At 38.5% G+C, this 19,106-nt stretch overlaps 1 protein-coding gene across 1 annotated transcript in view; it reads right to left on the bottom strand.

Moving 5' to 3' along the window:
* ttll11 (tubulin tyrosine ligase like11) overlaps positions 1 to 18,414 on the bottom strand; it is a 23,663-nt gene extending 5,249 nt beyond the window's left edge. Inside the window, exons 1-8 of the mRNA XM_015384549.1 lie at positions 17,478 to 18,414; positions 14,413 to 14,512; positions 13,246 to 13,379; positions 11,800 to 12,090; positions 11,430 to 11,714; positions 9,601 to 9,696; positions 9,413 to 9,525; positions 2,579 to 2,827 (exon numbers count right to left, since the gene is read on the bottom strand). Coding sequence (XP_015240035.1) covers positions 2,579 to 2,827; positions 9,413 to 9,525; positions 9,601 to 9,696; positions 11,430 to 11,714; positions 11,800 to 12,090; positions 13,246 to 13,379; positions 14,413 to 14,512; positions 17,478 to 17,978 — 1,769 coding nt within the window. The 5' untranslated portion in view covers positions 17,979 to 18,414. The remainder of the gene's footprint in view (positions 1 to 2,578; positions 2,828 to 9,412; positions 9,526 to 9,600; positions 9,697 to 11,429; positions 11,715 to 11,799; positions 12,091 to 13,245; positions 13,380 to 14,412; positions 14,513 to 17,477) is intronic.
* Positions 18,415 to 19,106: the final 692 nt, after the last annotated feature.

The raw sequence follows: 19,106 nt of genomic DNA, 5'->3' as shown, positions 1-19,106 counted from the left end.
ATTTTTTTTTTTTTTACAATTTTGGTATAATTACTGCTCTAATTAGATTGGTCTTAGATTAATCAATTACTAAATTAGTTAACTGATTCCAATAATCTATTAATCACAATTTATTGTTTCAGCCCTATTTAAGAGCAAATATTAGATCAAAGGACAGGCATTTCTAACTGCTTTAATAAGTGATTAGCACAAATAGCTAATACAGGTAGATGATATAAATTCAATAACAGACCAGTACAAATTGTTGCCAACATTTATAAACCTAGCATTTCAAATGATGAAAGTTTAAACCACAAGAAAAAATGTTTTCTGTCTTCAGCCTTCCTGTCATCTACAGAAAATATTACTCTCTCTCCAACCAATAAGCAGCCTCTTGGCATACAATGAATAAAATACAGTTTCACTTTAAAAAACCTATTGTTGCCATTTCCTCTGATTAATTTAATTACAAAATCATTTTTAAATTCCAACTGGCTGGTCAGCCATGAAGACTAATCAAGCTACATTTACATTACATTAACTTAATATCTGTGTTGTTTTATCTGTATTCAAAGTCAAATGAAGAAACAATGACATCTTTCATGGATTCATACGCATCACCAAGCCTGAGCTGAGCTGAGACAGCGTAGGATGCCAAAGAGGGACAAACAAGAGCGAGGGCCACTGCTGCGCCGCCATTGCTTCAAAAGTTTACATTAACCCAGTAAGCTAAATGTACTTGCTAACCCAAATAGTGAGCAATGAACGTGTCTGGCACATCTTTTCATAAGCTCTGCAACAGAATAATAATAAAAACACAACTTTAAAAGAGGAGCTTGTTTAGTGTGAGGCTATTGTAATGTGGCAGAATCCTCATAAGTAGGGACTGATTTTTTTATGCTGCATCAGAAAGGAAAAGAAACCACAGATAGGTAAGAACTTAGTCCAAAGCAGGACAAAGGCTTAAAAAGGCTTGGGCACTATGTTACGAAGAAGGTTATTACTTTTAATAAGAGAGCTGGCATTCTGCAAACTGTTTTGCAAACACACGGGCTTGCAACCTGTGAATGCACACTGAGATAATGACAATGAGGTTTGCCCTGTTTTATTTTTGCTACAGGAGCTTCATTGTTGAATAAAATCTATATGTTTCAGGGGCTTTTTTTGTTTTTCAACATGAAAAAATATGTTATTGATTCAATTCAGTTTATATATATAGTGACAATTTACAACGCATATTATCGCAAGGCACTTTACAGAGAATATTCAATCAGATCAACTCAGATTGGTAACTCTTGTATATCCATGGAAAGTCTGCTGATTGCATTGAGTCATTGACTTTGCAGGATTCGCTCCCCCTGGATGAGCATTCCTCACACCATGTCATTAACTCTACGGCAATCCCTTATGCAAGCATGCATGCAGTGACAGTGGAGGAAAAAAAAAACTCCCTTTTAACAGGAAGAAAACCTCAAACAGAACCAGAGTCTGTGTGAGCGGCCATCTGCGGAGGCCGATTGAATGCTCAAGGAGGTAGAAGCAGATAGACCAAAAGGAGCATAAAAGCACTAATGGTAAGAGTAATTTAGCTCCATAGGCAGCTTTGTCTATGAAAGGAACAGTTAACCAGATCAGCCCTCAGAGAGTCTACATGTCAAAGGGATGAAAGAGAGCACATAGTTAGTCACAGTAAATACTTAGCTCATAGTTATGCCATTCATCCCAATAAATTATTTCTGCTATAGCATGTTGGAGGGATTTCACAATTTTTAAAAGGTCTTTAATGGAAAATCTTTAGAAATTTACTAATTCAATTATCTTCCAGCCTTTAATTCCCCAGGGCTCATCAACTAATTTTAGGCCATAATACAAAAAAGAAAATGAAAATACCACAAATGTTAAGATATTTTTACAGGAGTTCATGGATGCATGGATGGATGGATGGATGGATGGATGCATGGATGGATGGATGGATGGATGGATGGATGGATGGATGGATGGATGGCGATTTTCTAAATTCTAATTTTTAAAACTGCATTAAGTCTAATACAGTAACGTGCAATATGTAGTGAAGCATACTAAATGAAATAATAGCTTAACCTTTAACACAGATGAAATACATCATGCTTATACCCAATTCTTACTTTTTTTTTTTTTATATTAAATATATGACATCTTAATCAGACAGCAATTCTTAGACTATATACTGCACTGCAAGTATAAATGTTCTGACTGGAAAAAAGGCTGAAAAAGGGTGAACCAGTGTTTTGCTGCAGTTCCTAAATTAATAAAAGCCTCCCTGGTTTCAGAACTTTAAAACGGAATCTTTAAATAACAGATTGGATAAGATGCTCCCTACTTCAGATAGAATCTAGGTATGAAGCCTTTTCTTTTAACTCGTTTAGTTGGCATGCAGACTCTTTGCTACTAACATATGCAAAGCACCAAAAGTCTGGATAAGAGCAAATTTAATCAGGGAATCACTGTGTCTTCATCCTTTTAGTCTCTGTGCAATAAAATGAAGCCTGCTTATTTCATATAAGCAGCTTTTATGACAGAATAATTATTAGGGTGTAAGAGAAACTACAGACTTTTGTACCTGATGAATGTTCGGAAGGCAGTGGGACCAAGGCGCATGTTGCCCTTTACCCCGAGGAAGCGTATGAAGAGAGCAGCAATGCGCTCCACCAACCGCAGGTGGTTGAACTGTTTGGTGTATTTGGGATAGACTTGCTTCAAGCAGAGAGGAGGCAGATTCCCAGAATTATCTGGACACCTCCCTTGTTGTTCCCCGTCCACTTGGATCTCTTCCCCTTGAGAAGACCCACTTGCCTTTGGTTGGGAAGACCTGATGTAAATATCAAAATAAAAACAAAGATAAATGTTAATTATTCGTTTTCAAAAGTATGCATTTGAAGTAGAAAGCTGGGTACCTGCTACTGAAAAAAAAATAAAAATGTCCTTCATAGGTCCATCACCATTTAGAAGCTCTTGGCAGTTAAGGAGTGAATTTGTAAATATTCTATAAAATACTCCACATCCAACTTTTCCAAAAAGGCTGCTTGTTTCACTGCAGGAACACATGAGCTAAAGTTTATTACAGTAACATTTAATACCAGTTCTTATGACGATAAATTAATAACTTAAATTTGAAGAGAATTTGTATATTTCTTTTATCCAAACAGTACCATTGGATGAACCAGGCTTGTCGAGGTTTTAAAAAAAAAAAAACTTTGCCTAAAATCTGAGCTGACTATTCCAGTTTCAAAAGATCCCTAAAAGGAAGCAATGTGTTGGAAGTGTTGCCTTGAAATACATCCCCTGGTTTGCGTAAAATTAAGTCAATCTATCAATGGAAGCTGTGGAATCATCTAAAATGTCCCAAACTGTTTAAAGGCCATGCAATTACCGTACTTTTACTTGAAATTCAGGATCAAAGTTCTCCGCAGATGAACGCTCACACTGACTCTGTTTCTGTTTGAGGTTTTCTTCCTGTTAAATAGGAGTTTTTTTTCCTCTCCACTGTCACTGCAAGCATGCTTGGCATGAGTGATTGCCATAGAGTCAATGACATGATGCAAGCAAATCCTGCAAAGTCACTGACTCGATGCAATCAGCAGACTTTCCTTAGATATACAAAAGTTGCCTATCAAACAGTTGATCTGATTGAATTGATTATTAAATCAATTGGATAAATTAAAAACTTAACAGGTCTGGTTAAGCTGCTGAAGTGCCAATCTAACATTAGATTAATTGGCTGTATGACTTAATAGGACCTCTAATGCCAGCATAGTTTTAGTTAATCTGATCCACACAATATATACAGCTCAGGTTGTTAAAATGCAGCAATCCAGTTTCTTTTCACGATTTAATTGTGGAGAAAAACTTAAGATTAAAAATATGGATTTTTTTTTTGTTCATCTTTCTGTTCTTAGTTGAGTACATTTAACTGAAACTGGCTCACTGAGTAACACCACTAGCTGCAAACATTTCATTTGTCTGTTGTGAAACAAATTTAACAAGCATTTTCAAAGCTTTAATTTTGAATTGCCCCTTAAAGGTCACATCCCAAAGAGGATGACTGAAATAAAAGCTATTTTTTAAAGAAATGCATGTCATTTTTATTTTGAAGCATCAGGAAGAAAAATAATGATTTATCAGATTTGGTGGGGGAAAAAAATAGATTTATAGTCAGAGTATAATATGACAATATTATATGATTACGAAATATAAACAGTAAAAATGAAAGGGGAACAACTGCACTCCTACCCTTTTATGCGGTTAAATCTAAATCTGTAGGATGATCTGTGCTGTAAAACAACCCAGTAAAAGGGCCTTTCATTACTGCAAAGAATCTAAAGACAAACTGTTGTCTCTTTATTTTATTCCATAACTTGTTGAAATTACATCTCTTTTTTTAATCATTCAATTTTAAAAATGTTGGTTACCCCTGCACTACAGCAGGGGCAACCAATTAAAAATCAGCAGGGTCTGATCCATGTTACACAATGGTTTCTAAATAAAAAAAAAATATATAAAAAAATAGAAAATGTTTCCATTTTAAAATCTAAAGTGTTTTTTGAAGTAGAAAACAACAATCGTTCAGTTTGTAATATAGACAATTCCCTGATTCACATATTTTATAAAACACCTGAACTGACTGTTTTTTGTTTTTCTTTTCTTTTCTATGGCTTCATGAGAGCAATGGGCTTTAGGCTGCTGGGTTTGATTGGAGACAAAGTAATTCTCAAGCACTTATGAAGGTGCTCATTCAAAAGCCTGGATCGATATTTATTTTTGATTATGTTCATGGTGGAGAATCCTGCTTCAAAGCAGTAGTTTGAGCCAAACATACTCAAAATGTGCAGGTCATCTTTGAGCACGCCATTTCACTTTTCTGTCACCAGTTCACCGCAGTTCTTCCAGTAGTCCATACTTTCTGCTCTCTTTTTTCCTTTTTCTTCTCCTTCTTTCCCATCGCCTGGCTTGCACAGATTTGCCTGCTGTGTCTAAAAGTAGCTGACTGACAGCTCATTGGCTAATTTGTATCACCTGTAGCCTGGTCCCGGACGCTCCGGAGGGCTTTATCATATTAACAGGAGAAGCGGCGCAAGTGAAGTTAGACACTGTCGTCGTACAACGTGGTAATTTATAAATGTTTTAAATCAGGTTGAGTCCGGATTAGCAAGCAGGTGGGTCCGGATCCGGACCGCGGTAGACTAATCCGTGACCTCTGCACTACAGTCTATTCCTGGCAGTTGCTACTGTAAGCATAACATTTTTGCTCATCTTTGCTTCTTGCCTATATGAGTTTTATGTTGCCTAATCAACATCCTCTCATTCCAAACCCAGCTTCTAGCTCCTCTGTCTGTGTTTAACTGTTTTATTCAATAACAGCATGAGTGACATTAACGCAGCATTTCATAAAGTTTGATAGAATCAATCTAAATAAATCATGAAAATATTAAGGATGACATTTTCTTTGGTAACCTGTGATCATTTCAAAGTGCATGAATCCTTTGGCAAAGGCAATGAAAAAATTCCCTGTACTCAGCTAACCTTCATTCCTTGTATGTAAAGAATAACGTACGGTAATAATGGGACATTTTAGAGCCACATTGCCTTCAAATAAAAGTCATAAATCACTTTCAAAGACAGAGTGTTGTGGATTAATGGGCTGGGTTTCTACACTACATATCTGAGAGTCCCATAAATAATTTCCGGTTATCTCCCAAAACAGTACTTTTTTATCTTCTCTTTTGTTTAATCGTTTTATTTTAATAACAGCAACAGGTACATCTGGCCTTTATTGCTTTTCATCTTACAAGTGAAATCTCTATAAACATGAACTTTGACTAAACCTTCTGTAAATGAATCAATTTCTCCAAATAACAGCAGAGCAGATGATTTTTTCCTCAGTGAGCCACTTTTTTTTGCAATGCATTTTTTGCTAGTTGAAAACAACAAATAAATGGTCTAAAGCTGAAATAAAAGTGTTTAAAATTTTGTTTAATAACTTTTGTCTTATTAACTTCTTAATATTTTGTCTATTCTCATAATAAAAAGGTTAACAGCTCTGAGTCAAATAAATATAATTTATATCACACTGTCTAACTGTGCACCTATTAATCTACTACATTATTTTCTGATCTAAAAATCAATCATTCCCCATTTGAATTGTTGAACTGCATCACAATTACAACATTTGAAACATATCATTCCTTCCCTCTCACCCAGTTAGATTTAGCTTTTTGGTCGACGTGTAAAATTTCTCAAACAAAACTTCTAATCGGAATTATTAAACTGGAACACTTGGCTGGTGATTATTATCTCTAGATTAATGGAATATTATAATCTTGGACTAATAAAACGAGATCACTGAACTGAACTTGCAAGTTTTTAGAGGGAAAAATGAAGGAATTGAAAAATCATCCCTTTCTATGAATGAGGATATATGTTCTCAAACTTCAAAGCATTAAAATACACCAAGTCTGTGATTAGGAACTTGGAAATGGTGGAAATACAACACCTTGATATGATAGGAATTAATAAGATAAAACATCTGATTTTTCAGGATGTCACCTTCCAAGGTTGGATCGGATCAGATGAAGTTGAAAAAAATAAAATCAGCCAAATCTGATCTAATGCTGCTCGATTAGTGCATCTCTAGAAAATATTCATTTTCCAAATTTGTTGGCTTCTTTAATCACTAGGGCTGAATGATTGATTACAAATTGCTTTAAACAATATTGGGATTGCAAGTTTATTTAGATTTTCCTTTGCACTAACCACAAACATGTTGATGTTTCACTCCAAGGTTTTATGCTTTTCATAACCCTGAAGGCTACTTCTCCAGAGTAAGCCTATTAGTGCCACCTAATGGGCTGAAGTGAAACAATTAGCGTCTTATTGTTGTTAAATACAATTTGGAGATTCAATTTAAAATTCAATGTTTTCTTTATTGTGAATACATTGCAAATGCAATTAATTATCCCGCCCATTTAACCACTTAGGGGAGTGGCAGCCTAGTGGTTAGGGCAGAGCCCACAGACTACCACTCTGGGAGCACGACCCTTAATGCCTGATTGCTCCCCACCATGGCAGCCCACTGCTCCCCAAGAGGATGGGTTAAATGCTGAGGTAAATTTCTCTAATGTCAGATCAATAAAGTTTAATTATTATTTATATTCTTGGTCAATGGTTCGGTGATGAAGGCTCAGCAGAGAATTCAAAATAAACAAAAAGTAATCTATTAATCCAAACTAAGCATTGCCTATTTACCAGCATCAAGGTAAATCAGACTTTAAATAAATTAAGGTCCTTAAGATTTTCGAGCAGATCATCCTTTGAATGAGAGTCAAGAAAACTGGAGTTTTGCCCCACTATATAAAGCAAACAAAAAAGCAACGAGCTAAAAGAGGCTGCTATAAATTCCCTTTGCCAAGGGAAAACAAACTCATCAGGGCACGTGGATTTATACTCCAAAATTTGGAATTGGTACTCTTACTGTTGCAAATGTTTAAGTATGGAATCTTTATTCCCAACACTTACATGTATGGAACTCAGCTCAGAGTATTAAGTTAAAAGTTCACTTTTCTGTTGCCGTTGTTCTATAAAAGTACATTTTTAAGATCATTTTAGGTGAGGATGTTACACTTTAAAGCGCCCATATTTGGCCCATTTTTTGATGTCGAGAGAAACGTAGAAACCAGCGGTCCTCTGCAGCCCTCTCTCAGCATAGCCGTGTTAATTTGATTTCTGTTTATCTGACTGTGTTAATTATTATTCCCCTACTAAAAGAAAAAGGTAAGAATTTCATTATCTACTGACTATTAATAAAAGGAGGTGAAATGCAGCTACAGACAAGCCGAGTGTGTCGTGATGTCACAAGTACGCTTCTGTTTGACCCATATTTATGGTGCATGCTCCCGTTTTCCCCAAGTCCAGACTTTCCTGGTAAGAACATACTTGGCGAGGACGATACTCCGTACTCACAAACTTGTGAATTGGGAAACGGTCATTCACTCTTTCACACGCTGATCAGGGCTAGCTACACTGTAGCCACAGCTACTCTCAGGCTCACAGACATAAGCCAGGCTGCTTTACACAGGTGCCACCATCAGTAAGCAGTGCAGCTGTCCTGTCTTACAGAATAACAGACCTGGGGTTCAAACCGGCAAACTTCTGGTTATGGGAATAACTGCCGCATTCTACGCCACTGAAGCCAAGCTTTAATGGTTCATAAAGATTTAGGGTTTGTTGATAAACAGCTGGCTGAACAGATTGATTCTTGTCTGAGCATGTTTAACATTCAATCCAAGCCTAATGTCAAAAAAGTTAAAATCATGTTTTTCGTCTTTGTTCTTCACATTTAATCAGTTCACGTATATGACCTGAATAACAACACATTAATGTATTTGGCAGGAACTTGTTGCGAAACATTGAGTAGGTTTAAATATTTAAAATTGCCATTCATCATGTGCCGTACAAAAGAAACTCAAGAACAGTAGAGAAAAGTTTGATGTGTCATTTTCTGTTGGGTCCTTTGAGCCAACCCATAAAGTAAAGCAGACTTTAGATTAAAAATATTAAAGACTTTATTTGAAGACTATTTTGTATTTGTGTCGACTAGCTTTGACATTACAAACATTTAGGATGAAAAAGCCATCTTTAATAGTGTCTTTTTTCCCCACCACACAGTAGATAAATATCTGTCACAGTAAAATATTGTAATGATGAATTCTGTTTTACATCATTTGCTTTGAAAAGGGTTTATTTGAACTTTAAAAGTCCTAAAAGAAGTGTAAATGCTCAATCTGCAAGGAAAATGTTAGGACTTTAAATGATCTCCCTCTGAGGGCCAGAAGACCACCTATAAATGATAATGGGCGTCAGACTAAAGGATGTTTAACAGAATGCAGACAGAAATTAGCTCAACATAAATTTAGGTGGGCATTTATCACTTCTCTTGGATGTGAAGAAAAGATCAAATATTGCCGCTAATCTAGAAATAAAACTTAAAGCAGAAGGAATGGAATCATACTAACAGAGGGAAGATAAAGACATAAGACGAGTGAAGACAGACAGAGTAAATCTGCTTCCTAAAATGAAATGTATAGGGTGGGGTGGGGGGGTCACTCTCTAATTAAGAGGGAGATATATTTCCAGGCATCACACAGAGCCAGTCTAGCAGAGTGATTGAGCTTCTACACTCACACAGTGATGTGCGAGTTTCCTTCATGCCTCACTTGATTTAATTTTTTCCATTTAACAAGCTTAGAGAGAGCTGCTGAGTGGTGCAGAGAGGAGAGGGTGGGCAGAGTGAGATATCATGTTCTTAAAGTGGACATGCAGACAGAGTGTGGGGGGGTGGGGGGGCTGACACATAATCCAACTTCAAAGGGTGTGCTCAAGCTAAGGTGTGCATGCTTACGCCGTTGATTTCTTGTTACAGGGATCCATGAGGCGCAGCGTGTCCCTGATCACCCCCACTTTCACCTGTTCGTCCACCGGACTGGGAACGTACTGGAAAACTCCCGGCGCCACCTGAGACAAAACAAGCACTTAGTAAAGCGGGGGAGGATAACAGAGTGAGGATGCTGATGGAAGCTGACGTCTTACTTCCTGCTCGTGTTCTATTCGCATGCTGGGGTTGGAGTTGACCTCTAATAATACCGGCTTCAGGTTCTTCATCAGAAGGATGTCAAAACCTAGTATCTGATAGAAAAAAAAAAAACATAACAATGATCACAAACATGAAGCTTTTGAAGCATTTTTTAGACATTCAGGAAACTTTGTTAGTACTCATGCAATGAGATGTGTTCATAACGTAACTCGCCAGGGAAAGGAGCAGTAGGCAACATAGTCCATCCATAAAATAAAGAAGAATAAAAGCCTCAAAGGTAATAGCTGGAAGAGAAGCAATGGCACTGAAAGTGCCGTATGTGGTTTTGGTTTTCCGTGAGTGGGGTACCTTTCAGCTTTCTTCCACATGCTTGCTGTGTGCGTTACAGATCTTTTGACAAAGATGATTGCTGTTCTTGTGCTCCTCATCCATAAAGGACAGATTTGTGCTGTGCACCTTTAATTTGAGAAAAGGCTAAATGCTGATATATTCTCAGAAACCAGGTCATCTGCGTTTGTGTCGCAGTTAACGCAGATATGCCCCCAGCCAGCCCTTCCGCAGATGCTCTGGTACACCTCTACAAAATTGTAGGTGAACACAGACAGAAAGCCTCTGATTGGTCAAACCTACATCCGCTCTAAACTATGCGTATTGCCTGTTTGGTACCTTACCGGCTTGTTTTGTTTGTATGACCGCCATTGTGGAAAACGACTCGTCAAGTTGGACCAACTAGAAGAGCGAGGTGTGCGAGAACGCTGGGACCCTTTTTCCACCTGGATCCCTGCTCTTTTTCGCCCTCATGTCCCTCCTTTGTCGCACAAACTTGCCCCCACTTCCTCACCGCCTCAGTCGTATCTAGACCCACAGCTAGTTTGTGATTGTCCCTCTTGCGTTGTGACATGGAATAACATAGCTCAGACCACGCCTCAAAATGGGGCATAAATCAAAAATATCTGAGTCATACCTGCAACAAAATCACTGCGACACACTGCTGTGGGAGCATAACCAGCCCTTAAAACCCCACCTATTTAGCTCCGCTTTTACCAACTATTTCTTCTTCTATTCTATGTGAACTTATTATTGTGCAACTTTTTTCACTCTTTATTGGGGTTCTTATTTCTTATTTTGATTTGTTGCACTCATTGAGATATTTTATCACTGTCCTTTCATCCTTTTTGTTTAAATCTAAAACTATTAGTATGTCCTCAAGTGTTTCCTTTGCAGAAGCTCTCTGTATGGAAGCTGGTGATCAGCTGCAGCTCTCTGGGCAATAAGTGTTTTCTCTGCCTCCTCGGCACCCAGCCTTTTTATTAGCTTCTTAGTATCATCATGTTGGTTTGTTTGCTTGCGTGCTTTGTGTGTGTGTTAGAGTTGGTATAATGGCTAGGGGGTAACGTTTTAACCCTTGGAATCCCCAAATTTGCCTGGATTTGGCTTATAGTTCACATATTTTCCAACTTGAACCATGGATCTTTACAGCTTTTCAAGGGTTGACCTCTCATCTCAATATGGCAACAAATTTGTGATTATGAAAATAATAAATAAATAAATAACTCTAAGGAAGCCAGCACTTTTAATTTCTTTGTAAAGACTCCATCTTGGGTAAGGTGATTGATCTGCAAACATTTTAAGGATTGTCACTTGCTGCCATCATGTTTAATCATGTTCACTGTTTAGGATTACAGTTCATTGAACAAATCTACACTCTGTGATTCTTAAACAGATTCATACGTACAATACTTTTAAATGCTTTATTTTTGTTCCCCATTAGAATATTAGAAGCCTGAAAGTCACTATTTAATAACTACACTACCGTCACACCCACCTGGAAACATGTGGGTCCTGGTTTCCCAGGTGGAATATCAGCCTGGTAGTAGACTTTAAGCTCAGGCACCACAGCGATGACGGACTTGATAACGAGAGCGATGATGTCTGACCAGACCCGCTTGATATCCACGCCTTTAACTGCCAGCCTGTAGAGCACGCTGGAAAGCGTACGCTTGCTGCCTGTGCTCTGGCTGTCGGAGTGCACAAAGTTACCGCTGTGGACATTGAGTGAGTAGTTGGTCAGGTGCATGAAGACATGGGTCAAGTTTTTCTGACATGGCTCCTGCAAACAAAAAGAATAAGTAAAAGATTTAGTTAAGAATGGATCAACTTGAAAGCGAATCCATCAGGATGTGTTAAAAAGCTACCTGGTAAGGTTCAGTGCAGAAACGTGTCAGGCCTTCTTTGGCGATGTAGATCTCAAGAGGCTCCAGGGATTTTATCAGCACATATAGGCGGATGTCGAATTTCAGCTTGTCGATGAGCAGTGGTTTATTGATGTATTCCTGAACTACGGCCTGTTTGGGCTGCGAACCCACCATGAGCTTTAGATCGCTGGGGTCTCTGATGAGGTAGATGCCGTCCCCCTGAGAGCCCCCGTCTGGCTTAACAATAAAAGTTGGGCTTACTGAGGTATCACTCTCCTTCGCCATGCGGATCTGCAGCAGGGGAGCACATGAACAGAAAAAAAATGCAAATTTTATTTAATCCTTTTCTTAATTAGAGAAAGGTTTGTATTAACCAGAAAAACATTAAATCACGTAATTGGACTTTGTCCAGTACAGCAAGCTAAACCAGAAAGTTATAATCAAATCTTAGTTTAATCTCATTCCTGGTGGGATTAAGAGTCAGAGAAGCTTGATCCGCACTGCAGTCTTCTAAATGTTTCCCTGAGTTAACATGCAAAGGGCTTCCTATCCCATCACATGTTATGTAATGTTGTTCTGCCGCAGTACGGAGAAACAGTAGATCTAAATAGATTTCTGAATATTTGAAGGAAGGCAGGAAAAAAAACTTAAGTGCCTTGGAATTTAAAACATTGATATTTTGGCGCCCCCTGCTGTAAAAATAATGTTATTACCCCCCCCTGCTCTTTACTGCCAACAATATAATAGGATTAAAACAATTGTTCTTGAAATTAAAGGTATTTACTTGTGTAGAGCTTCTTTTGAGAGTGAAAATATTAATTCCATTGGCAGATCATCTTATTTACCTGCTCAAAAGTTTTGATAATTTTTTTAAATGTCATTTTTTAGCTTAACACAAAAATAAGTATGTGCAAGTTCTGCTTTTCTCTGCAAGTATAAAAAAGGACAATGTGATGTTTTGTGATTTTATTTTGTCTAAATCCCTGTCTGACTCAATTTTGAAACAGTTTTGGAGAAATGTCCAGTTTTTTAAATTTCCCTGAGATCAAGATTAACGAATGCTGGCTAAGTATGGAGTCATTAAAAGAATAATTAGACCACCCCCCGTTCTCTTTGTCCTGTTCCTTGTATTATTTAGATAATATATCTTAGACAAAGAAATTGAAGAAAGCAAGGGTAGTGTAATATTTTTTCTACACATTCTTAAAACTTCCTCTAAAGGGACGACTCTAAAACAGAACTGAACTTTTAACACAAATCTAAATAAGGCTGAGAAATGGCTACAGAGATCTGCACTGATCTAGGTTATTATTTTTAATTATTTTTAGGTAAATCAAATATGAATGAATATCCCATATATAAAACATTATAAAAACTTTGCATTTCAGAACGACACCTATAAACCTTTCACCTGGTTGTTTTTCTTATGAGGAGCAGGAACAGTACCTGGGCAGAAAACTGCTGGTATTCCTCGGGCAGGATCCAGGAACGCGGATAGAAGTCGTATTCCTCTGGGAAGAGATCTTGCATAGTACGCACCGCTCTACTCAAGTTGATCTTCCTCAGCATTTCTACCATTCCTGCAAAGACACCATTTACAGATCGTTCTGCGAAACTGAGATAACCTGCAGCTCATTGCACCCCACAGCCTTACTGGCACCCCTGTTTTTGGTACTTTATGTTACTAAAGAAGCCAATGACAGCCCATTAGGTTTTTCCTAGAACAGACAATCGAATGTTTCTAAAAGAAAAACTCCTGTTTGGTTTGTTCCAGCTTTTTAAGACACACAAAGGTTCACATGTTCTTAGGAAGGAAAGCTGGCCCTTCAAAATCAAATCTTCACAACATATTTTACAGCAGTTCAAAAGTTCATTCCTGCTTAATGCCGGTCCATATCCAGCCTTTTCTGTAAGGAGTTCCAGCTGTTCTAATGATTGCTCTGAGTGTGCATTTAGGCAAGTTCAGACAGGCAGCCATTTTCTTTTATATTCCAATTTAAGAAGAACAACACATATCTGTCTGAATGCCATCTTCTGTTGTCTTTTAAAGAGTGGCAGGTAGGAATGGGCTCATGCATCCTGACTTTCATATGCTAGAGGGAAACAGGAAGTCATGGATTATTAATTACAATCCTAAATGATCTAACAAATTAATACATTTAAGTGACAATAGAAAAAACTTAAGTGAGATTTATTGTATAGGAAATGTATGCTAGCACATGTTTAGCTTGCTGTACTCCATTTAACAGGGATTTGCATGAAGCAAGCCACAAGATGCCACTTGTGGAAATGGTATATTCAAAAGCAGCTTTCATCATCCTTTTAATGCAAGGGGATTGAATTGTTCAGTAAAAACCAAAAGGTCAAAACTAAAGCTGGAAGTAAATTTGATTTACCAAAATACTCCAATTTAGACATAATTTAGGGTATAAATCAAATTGAATCGTTTCATGAACTGTTGTGCTCCCCAAGCTTCTACAACAAAATAACTAGAGGAACAAACACTAGCCTTCATCCATAGTTTGCTTCGTTTATAAACTCTCAGCTGTAACTACAATGATAAAAGTAATGTTGGGTAGACAGTAGAGGAAGAAAGTGTATAGACTAAAATACCTGGAAACTTGTTGACTTGTCCTGACACAATGTTTTCGTTGTCATGGAAGGAAACACCGTGCCAGTAGATATCGCAGGCTGCACGTCTCCCCAAAGGAAACTGAGGAGAGGAAGAGGGAGGCGCAAGGAAGAACAGATTATTAGATTCCCACAACAAACAGGGAAACTGATAAGAATAGAAACAAGTTTGGGTAGGGCGACAGAATCATGCTTATGTCCATTCCAAGAGGTTCAAGTATATATCAAGATGTTTCACTATATCTGTAAGTTATGGCTGATTGGTGTCTTGAACCCACTTTTTTCCCGCCAACTCTGCATGGCAAAGGTGTTGATACTTTATTCACATGTTTTATGTTGAAAAAACAAACTTGAAGGTATAAAATAGAAGCGGAAGGAATGAGAGATTTAAGTTGGCACTCAGCAAAACCAAGCTAGTTACATCTGGTTTAGGGAAGCTTCTCTATCATCCCAAGAAGCATGATGCTGCCACTACCATGTCTCATCATGGGGCCTGTGAGTTTAGGGCCGGGGTCTCCAAGCTGTTACAAGCTACCAGAAGCTCTCAAGGTGCTTTCAAGATGCTCTATAAAATGTCATCAATAAAAATGTAATTTCTCACTTTGTGAAATCTTCAAAGGTTTTAGCCAATTACAAGTTTCCTGTCCTGTTTCCTGTACATAGAATTAAATAATATTTGTCAGTAATCTGTCAATCAACCATTGCTCTGCTCAGCTCTCTGTGCTTAGTAGGATGTGAGGGAGGTCTAATTTATCTGCATCTCAAACGTGTGACACCCAACCCTCTTCTGGCTGGCAGAAGGATAAACCTGGACTAGAGCAGCATCGTGTTGATGACAGCTGCGTGACACGGTGTAAAAGGGAACCCTGCATGACTGCAAAGACCTGCTATAAATACTGCTGCACGCATGCAAGTGTGCAAAGGGAAGGGAAGGGGGATTATTTGGAGTAGTTTCTTGGTATTATATCCTGACACAGCTTTCTTTTTTTGAAGTCCATTTGTTGCTAAATTCTTAAATCTCTTTATCCATTTAGATTCCCCTTTCCTTCAAAGTTCAGGAAAACATTTCTTGATTTATACGTTTTTTCCCCAGGTTTCAAAAGTCATGTAGCGCAAAACATTCTTAAATGTTTGGTCTTTCAGAGACTCCAAAACTTTTTTTAAACACAAAAAAAAATGACAATAGAGCCAAAGATTATATGCATTTCTGCAACCCAGACCCTCTGGCTCCTGCTATCTCTGCCTCGAAGAGGACTCAAACTTTATTGGATTAGGAGAGCTTAAGGCTAGTGATTTCTCTCTGTGCAAGAGAAAGCCATTAGTGGAAAATCAGCAGGCAGATGTAGAAACAGTTGTTTTAGCTCTGTAACTCGTACTCTGTCAAGATGCAATCAATGTTACAGAATCCATCCTCTTCATGCTTATTTCAGAATGGGTGAACAAACAGAGCCGAGCTGCTAAAGTTTCAACCCCTTCAAAGGATGATGACAAGGCCTTCGGCGGTGACAGCAGTTCACTAAGTTGGGGGTGCGTTGCGCTGACAAAGTGTTGCCACGCGTCAGCATTGTGTCAATCGTTATGGATACCGGACCTAACACGGTTCAAGTGTCACCGTTTGGTCAGTGTTGATAACTGCGGCCTCTGCTTTCCATCTCATGGAGGAGACAATCGTTCTATGAATAATGGAGGTGGTGTACTTACCAGCTTTTAGGAGGAAAACTGAAAAAGGATCTTGGAAAAAACAAAAAAGGAGGAAGCAGCTGTCTCAGGGTTTTGTCACATGATAAAATAGGTGAAATAAAATCTCAGTTTCATCTGAGTCATTATCAGGAACTTAAAAGGAAGGACAATTATACTAACGGCTGCAACTAAAAGGTTTCTTCTCTGAATAATTCCAGCTTTTTTGTAAAAGCACAACTGCAAACCTAGCAAAGGTGTGGGAACAAGAAAATGATTCAGAGGTGAGAAGAAGGGTTACCTCCATGTACACCAGATGGGAGAAACTGCAGATAGATTGGCCTTGCCAAATCTGGACTTTATGGAAAAGAAGAACGATATAGTGGAAAAAATAATAGAAAATGTGCAAGAAGGTGCTCTAAGGTGAGGCTGAAACTAACGCAAAAGAGCATGAACACAAAATCCAATGGGGAGCATCATGCTTCGAAGAATGGAACAGGTTAGTAGAGATGATGGGAAGGAAGGTGGATCTAAGTAAATAATTGTTTTGTTGGATCAAGCTTCATTTTGTAAAGAAGTTCAAGGCAATGCCCTTAAGAAGAGGGAAGTACGTTTTTTTTTTTGTTACTCAAAAAAAAAAAGTGCAGACAAAGGAGCAAATAACACTGTTTTCAAAATTTATCTTAAAAAAAAAAAAAAACAGCAACAAACCCACTCCCACAGACTGTCTCTGGGTCTTTGAGCAAGACCCTTCAGTAGTGTTGCACCAATGCCTTTTTTGGCCCCAATACCTGATACCTGGCTGTGCAGTATTGGCCGATACCAGACCATCTGTTTGAAATTGATGTGTGTGTCTGAATATATGAAGAACTGCATACAACTTGGATGTAAAATAGTTACAATCATGGAAAGCTGCTGCTTACCTTTATAAAGCAGGAAAAAGACAAATACAAAGTGAATCCTGTAGAACTTTTTATCGCCTACCTGGAATGGGTGACAATAGTTGAATAAACCTTTGACTCTCAAAATAGTATCGGCGCCCGATTTGTCGGTACTCGCCGACACTGATATTTTAGTGCAGTATCAGGGCCCTGCCCAATACTGGTATCGGCGCAACACTACCCTTAACCCCTGATTGCTCCCTGGGCGCCCAACAATGGCAGCCTTCTGCTCCAAAAGGGGATGGGTTAAATGGAGAGGTAAATTTCTCCAATGCAAGATGAATAAAGTTCAATTATTATTAGGAGCTGGTTATAATTCAATTAAGAACAGAAGCTGCCACATGTCTTCCCTAATTCACAAGTTTCTGCAGAGACTTAAAACCTGCACAGCACATGGACAGAAAAAACATAATATTTTTCCAACAGCACCTCTTTCCACTTCAGCTCCTTGATGCTAATCTTCAGGGCTTCCAGGGAGGTTTTGGCTTTAGATGTATCCACCGTCACAGGTCTTCTCTTCCTGGGAAGCTTGCATCCATCCTCGCAGCGTGTTTCCTGTGTGTTCCTGGATTCATGGAGGCCTAAATAGTTCCCGTTACTCTGAGACTTCCCCTGCAGGATCTTCCCTGTCCCCTTGATATGCAGTGTTTGCTCGCAAACAGGGCTGTTAAAGTTCTTTACAGCATACGCAGGAACTGCAACCCCCTGCAAAGGCTTTCCACTGGAATCCTTGCTGCTTTTTTCCCCCCTCTGTTTGCAAACAGACGCATCCGTCCCTGTGGAGGTGATGCAGCTGGATGGGTCTGGTGAAGCAGAGGGAGAAGAAGCGGGCATCTCCTCCTCTGGATCCGTTTCCTCCTTCCCTGCATCCTCGCCTAGTGATTTCATCTGGCCCAGCTGAACCTTGACATTTCCATCACGGTCAGTCATTGTGGGGAACGCGATGAGTGACGCCGCAGAAGCTCCATGGAGTGCAGTAATCCGAAGCCAGGGAGCTGACCACAAACAATGTCGTCCGCATTGCTATCTTGACCAAACAAGAACAAAAAAACAACACTGGTAACTCTCACCGTGTCCTTTATTTACGGGAAAAACTAAAAGAGTGAAGCCTCCTGTCTCTGGTGAGCTAATTATGATCATATAAAAGAAGCTGCTAGCTGCTGGAGGAATCTACCGTTAGCCTGTTAAACTTCATGTCCCGAAGCTATTCTTTAAACTCCAGGCAAACTTCATTGTCCGGCAACATTGTGGGCTCCTAGAAAGATAGATAAGTGTCAAAGCAATGCAGAAAATCTAGCACTTGGCCCCAGCAGCGTCCCGGTGTTGTCAGGCAGCAGATAGCGGAACCGCCTGCCTGCCATCCTGTGGCCCCGCCTCCATCTGCTTCTCTTGACCACAGCTGATGATGATGATGGTGATGCATTTCAGGTAGCTCGGAAATTTTGCTTCTCCAGTTTATTACGTTACAGAATTATCTATTTTGCTTTTAAACATTAGCAGCAAAGGAGCAGAAGTAATAAATCTTGTTTGAGGTATTTATAATTATGTCCTAATCCATTTTAAATGTGTTAATTCCTAAATTATTGTTCCTAAATTATTATTCACAGTTTAAATACAATATACAGAGTTTATTTGCAGGTTAATAATTGTTGATTTTATTTATCCTTGTTTTATTATTTTTCTTATTTATTTGTTTTTTGTTCTGAGGTATGACAGGAAGTGACGTGGATGGGAAAAGAACAGCAGGCATTTTAAGTTTGGGGCCTATGTTTTTTTGTTTGTTTGTTTGTTTTTACCAGTGCAAGAGAGGTAGGATAAAAGAAAAAGGTTGTATTTATTAATTGTTGGCAAAAATAGAAAATAAACCATCCAGAAGACATTGAAACTTCTTTTGCCTGCATATAAAAAATTGACCCCAGTGCCTTAGTAGTGGCTTAATTGGAATTTTAATTGGATGTTTGGCCTGGCAAACAATCGTCACTATAAATCTTAATAAGTAAGTTAAAAACATTTAATAACGATAACAAAACCATATTTAAAAGATGGAAAAGAAAAAAA

The sequence above is a fragment of the Cyprinodon variegatus genome, unplaced genomic scaffold (genome assembly GCF_000732505.1).
Source record: "Cyprinodon variegatus isolate N-32 unplaced genomic scaffold, C_variegatus-1.0 Scaffold315, whole genome shotgun sequence".
Classification (NCBI taxonomy): domain Eukaryota; kingdom Metazoa; phylum Chordata; class Actinopteri; order Cyprinodontiformes; family Cyprinodontidae; genus Cyprinodon; species Cyprinodon variegatus.
This window is presented reverse-complemented; position numbering and strand designations above follow the sequence as displayed.